General features: G+C 47.7%; 2 protein-coding genes across 2 annotated transcripts; one reads left to right on the top strand and one right to left on the bottom strand.

Moving 5' to 3' along the window:
• Nucleotides 1-693: 693 nt before the first annotated feature.
• CCR75_008431 (uncharacterized protein) lies at nucleotides 694-1852 on the top strand. The gene is made up of 2 exons (XM_067966483.1): nucleotides 694-1339; nucleotides 1401-1852. Exons 1-2 carry the CDS (start codon nucleotides 1199-1201, stop codon nucleotides 1629-1631), a joined length of 372 nt encoding a protein of 123 aa, XP_067815434.1. The 5' UTR covers nucleotides 694-1198; the 3' UTR covers nucleotides 1632-1852.
• Nucleotides 1853-1975: 123 nt separating this feature from the next.
• CCR75_008432 (uncharacterized protein) lies at nucleotides 1976-4537 on the bottom strand. Its single transcript, XM_067966484.1, has 3 exons — nucleotides 4496-4537; nucleotides 3898-4422; nucleotides 1976-3817 (listed from the first exon to the last, which is right to left on the bottom strand). Exons 1-3 carry the CDS (start codon nucleotides 4508-4510, stop codon nucleotides 2615-2617), a joined length of 1743 nt encoding a protein of 580 aa, XP_067815431.1. The 5' UTR covers nucleotides 4511-4537; the 3' UTR covers nucleotides 1976-2614.
• Nucleotides 4538-4794: the final 257 nt, after the last annotated feature.

Here is a 4794-nt window from a genome sequence, read left to right as displayed (position 1 = left end):
CGCCGCAGTTCCATCGAACTTGGGCGGGTTCATCCGAATGGGCCTCGGCTGATGCGGCCGGGCAGAGAGCATCTCAACAGTCCTGTTGAGAGCCTCGCTCCGAGCCTGCTCATGCCTCAGCTCATCCTGAGTCTAAGTGACGGACTCTGCCGCAGCATGGCTCTGTGCCTCGGACGCGGCTCCGCTGTCCGAGCACGAATGCCTCAAACTGCTCTAACTGAGCAACATGTTGCTCAGGAGGACTACCCAGGAGCCTGGCCAGGGCTTGTTCACCAAGTCCCTGCGCCATAAGCCCTGCCACCTCCCGATGATGTTCGGAGAGGTGGGGAAAATGAGTTCAATTAATATTGAGGCACATCGTACACACGCAGAGAGCGGGTCGTGGGAAGGATTTCAAGTGCTAACAAGTGTAGGCGGGCACGTCGTAATGCGGCCACGCTCTACTAAGGCATACACCCTAGCACAGCGAGGAAGCGGTTTAACCTTTTTCTCTTGCGTGTAGTGAGGTAGTTGTGGTGGGCGCGTAAGCGACCTCACCCAACACACTAACTACTCTGGTTAAGTGTCGTCACGGGAGCGGTAATCCGTCTCCTCGTGCGCACTTACCAAGTACGAAGTAGTTTTCAGACTGATTTATATTTAATAGAACTAAATATAAATACCTAATTTTACCAATCAAAATGTCATCTCTATAGATAACACTTAACATGTATTGCGAGCATATCTTTCCAGATATCTCGAGTAACGGATGACGCTAGCCGTCATCATGGATGACGCTTATGCACCCGTGTGCATCACATACACAAGGGTTGGTCACAAATGTGCACCACACCCGAGTGCTGGGTCTAATTACTATTATTTAGCAATTGACCATCCCCTTAAGTACACCAAGTGTGCTTCACGGGACTGTGTAACATTAGGGCAACTTTAACCCGTTACAACTTTGCTTTCCATGCATTGCTGCGTGGTGTTGGCTATCGGACATTATGTTGGCTATCGGACATTATTTCTTTCAAAAGAAGTGCTATTATGAAAAGACATGTGTTGCGCGGTGGACACTCAATGAGGCGACGGTAAATAGCCGGTCACCATCGAATTTTGCAGCATAATGACTGAGGCAACATAATAAAAGTAAAATTTAATTTTAAAGTAGTGGTCAAACCTCAATTTTGCCCTTACTCCTCGTGACCACAGCAGCATGTCATGGGGCAAGCACAAGAAGATCCTAGCCATGGCGAAGGGCTATCGTGGTCGCGCCAACTCATGCTATCGTACAGCCATCAATCGTGTAGAAAAGGGCCTGCAATACCAGTACCGCGACCGCAAGCAAAAGAAACGCGTAGGTCACAAGTCTAACATTCGTGTTTTATTCCAATAAAAATTATGTTGCTGTCATGCAGGAAATGCGCTCACTGTGGATTCAAAAAATTAATGCCGGTGCGCGTCAAGAAAACCTGTCGTACTCGAGACTTTACGGAATTATGAATGGCTCGGGCATCGAGCTTAATCGCAAGGTGCTGGCCGACATAGCCGCAACGGAACCCTTCAGCTTTAAATCGGTGCTGGACGTGGTGAAGCAAATGGAAGGTGTTAATAGTTCTGGAATTGCCAAACTAAGTGAACGAAACTGAATCGTGTCAGGCTACAGCTGTCCACGGCTTCAAAACTGGTGTTTCCACACCTGGAGCTTCTAACGTGAAAGTTTTGGTGTGCTTTAGAATAAAGGAGATGTAGAAGAAGAGAATAATGCTGCTTTTAATTATACTTCTCTTCTGGGAATTTCTTGCTTTTTGCTTTTGTAGCGGCCCTGTGAAGAATCGTTACGCCACCGAAAACAGGAGGCGAATGCTATACGATAAAAGAGTGAAGCTTGATCATGGCGCTTGCACGCATTCCTGTGCCTATGTTAGAGGGACATGTGCAAACGAACTATTGGTGATCGACCAATAGTTCGTTTGCACATGTCCCTCTGTAGGGGTTCATGCCCTACAGCCTTCTCTACATGTGGCTAAAGCGATCAAGCACCCTTGAATTTGGCCGTCATGCCAGTCGCGAGAGGTACCAGCAAACTTTTTGAGTCAGCAAGATGCCAACGCCCGGTTCTGGAAGAGAAAGTCGTCATCGATTTGGACATATTGCGCAGCGGACGAAAAGGGACGAAGGATCTGGCGGGTGTTAAAAGCAAAGACCCACCTGATCCATCGTAAGCCTAACACACGATCAAGTCACGTTGTTTGGCTACGGACGTATACTACGCTCAGGACGAACCTCGACTAACACTTGCCGTGCAAATTAAGAAAATCCAGCGATCTATGCGTCTGAATTGCCAGTTTCATTTTTGTTGATGCAAGTGAAGTCTTGTCGAAAGAGATTAAGGACAATTCAATGGGAATTTGAAGTGAAGCATTTTTTAAATTATGAATCTGAGAAATTTCGTGATTATTTAAGATAGTAAAAACCGCAATAGACAAAAGATCTTCTTAAACAAGAATACAAAATAGATCAATTCAACCATCACGTCAAATTCATGAGAGTATACTTTGTGTCGGCAACTTATCACCATCTACGTGTTTCTTCATGCCAAACGTTTTCTCTACTTTAGGCGCAGGGTTCGTTAAGCGCCACCCTTGCCTCGAAAAGCGCGCACGCCGCGGCCCATTCCACTAGGACCTCCGCGGCCGCCACCCATCACACCACGCATGCCCTGGCCGCCCATCGCGGCACTCATAGGTGCACTACCACTAGGACCTCCACCTTGCGGCTGTTCCGACTTCGGGTTGCGCACGGTTTCATCAACCGATAAAATGAGGCACGCAGCCTCCGTTGCTGCCGCAATCGAATTGATCTTGTTAGCCGCAGGTTCCCACACGTGCGACTCGTATGTGTCGCATATGCCCCCAGTAGCGATATCGACACCGAACCACTTGCCACCTTTTGGGTCCTTAAAGTGTTTCTGGCGCAGGTGATTTAATATATCTGTGGCATCATGGCCTGCGTTCTCAGCAATTTGACGAGGAATAATTTCAAATGCCTTGGCATAAGCGTTCACTAGTAGCTGTGCTTTGCCCTCAATGGTGCGTGCAAATTGACGCAGGTGTCGTGAGATTTCCATTTCAATGGCACCACCGCCTGCAACCACCGTAGACGACGCCAAAGCGCGTTTCACAACCATTAGAGCATCGTGCACCGATCGGTGGGCCTCCTCGATAAACTGCTCGGCTCCGCCACGCAAAACGATCGTCGCACTTTTGGCCTCGGCGCACTCCATAAAGATGTTGTATCGCTCGTTGCCGACTTGACGCTCCTCAAACCGGCCACATGATCCGAGCACCGATGGTTTCATGTCGTGCACTGAAGTCTGCACGACGCCACCGGTGGCACGCTGTGTACGCTCCATGTCATCCTGAGCGACTCGACCGGCGCAAAATAGACCACGGTCCGCAAAGTACTGTGTCGCCAAGTCACCCACAGGAAGCTTGGAAAGGATAATCTGGGCACCGCTCTTTACACACAAGTCTAGCTTTTCGTAGATAATGTTCCACTCTGCGTCTACAATAGACTGGTATTTGGAAGGATCGTCCAGACGCACCTCGGCATTCTCTTTTTCGGACTTTAACTCCAGCTCTACATTTAACAGCAAAATTTTTGGGCTCACAAAAGTCTTGGGTTGTTGTTCAAAACCGGCGTAAGAGAAGGTTTTTTTAAATGCAACGCCCTGCACCAGAAACGAATCGGTCACCGATCCACCAGGCACTTTCTTGATCCCGACCATACTGATATCCAGCCCTTCATCCAAGCTTAAAATAGCGTCCACTATCTGCGATACAATTTACAGATTATTGTAGCATGTAAGGCAAAAAAATATTACGATTGTATAAGACTAAGGAGTTCGCCCACCATAGGTGAAAAGAAATGCTTGTGACGAGCGATGAGCTTTGAGTTGAGTGCGGTACCACCAACGCGCTCCAGCATCTGGCGACGTCCGATCTCATCCGTTTTAGCCACATGAACCTCAATTTCTTTTATCTTTTGCACCGCGAGTTGGCCAGCATTGCGAAAGCTCTTGATGATCATCTGTGGATGCATGCTTTCCTCAATAAAAGGCTTCGCTAGGCGCATAAACTCAGCCCCAAGCAGCACAACAGATGTGGTGCCGTCGCCCACCTCAGCGTCCTGCGACAGTGAGATGTCGACGAGCGTCTTGGCCGCCGGGTGTACCACGTCCAGCAAGTTCATGATAGTGGCGCCGTCATTCGAAATGGTCGTCTTTCCACCAGCGTGTATGAGCTTATCCATGCCACGTGGACCAAGCGTCGTGCGCACAGCCTCCATGACGGCCTGGCACGCGTTAATATTGCTAATAAGCTGTGCCTTGCCCTGGCTCGTGTCTGTGCCTTCTTTCAGTAGAATAATTTGCGGCTGCTGCTTAATCAAGCATTAGTGTCCTGAAGGTGTCGGTAAAGAAAGTTCATAAAAACGAAGGCGCGAAACCTACCATCATACCGTTCATGTTCACGGATCAAATTTCGGGGCACGCGGACCAAGAAAGATATTGCAGGAACCTGGAGTGGACAACTCGGATTTAATACTGAAGTCAAAGTGGCAACGCGAACATTTAACTTAAATTTAAGTTTAATATTTGTCAAAAGAAAATGATATTTGGGGCTCAAAATGGGTATTGATATCCCACAGCTATTTTTAATTTTGCTTTTATTAAAAACTTGATTAAATCGCTCGTAGTTTGAGAATTAAAATTGTTATTCCCAGTTTCTAAAAGATATTAATTGTAATAAA

This window comes from Bremia lactucae, linkage group LG1 (assembly GCF_004359215.1).
Source record: "Bremia lactucae strain SF5 linkage group LG1, whole genome shotgun sequence".
Classification (NCBI taxonomy): Eukaryota; Oomycota; class Peronosporomycetes; order Peronosporales; family Peronosporaceae; genus Bremia; species Bremia lactucae.
This window is presented reverse-complemented; position numbering and strand designations above follow the sequence as displayed.

Bases quoted from the DNA above. Each gene is read 5' to 3' on its own strand.
- CCR75_008432 (XM_067966484.1), bottom strand. The intron at 3,818-3,897 runs GTGGGCGAACTC...ATTGTATCGCAG, and splicing joins AGCATTTCTTTTCACCTATG to ATAGTGGACGCTATTTTAAG.
- CCR75_008431 (XM_067966483.1), top strand. From the start codon at position 1,199: ATGTCATGGGGCAAGCACAAGAAGATCCTAGCCATGGCGAAGGGCTAT. The intron at 1,340-1,400 runs GTAGGTCACAAG...GCTGTCATGCAG, and splicing joins ACCGCAAGCAAAAGAAACGC to GAAATGCGCTCACTGTGGAT.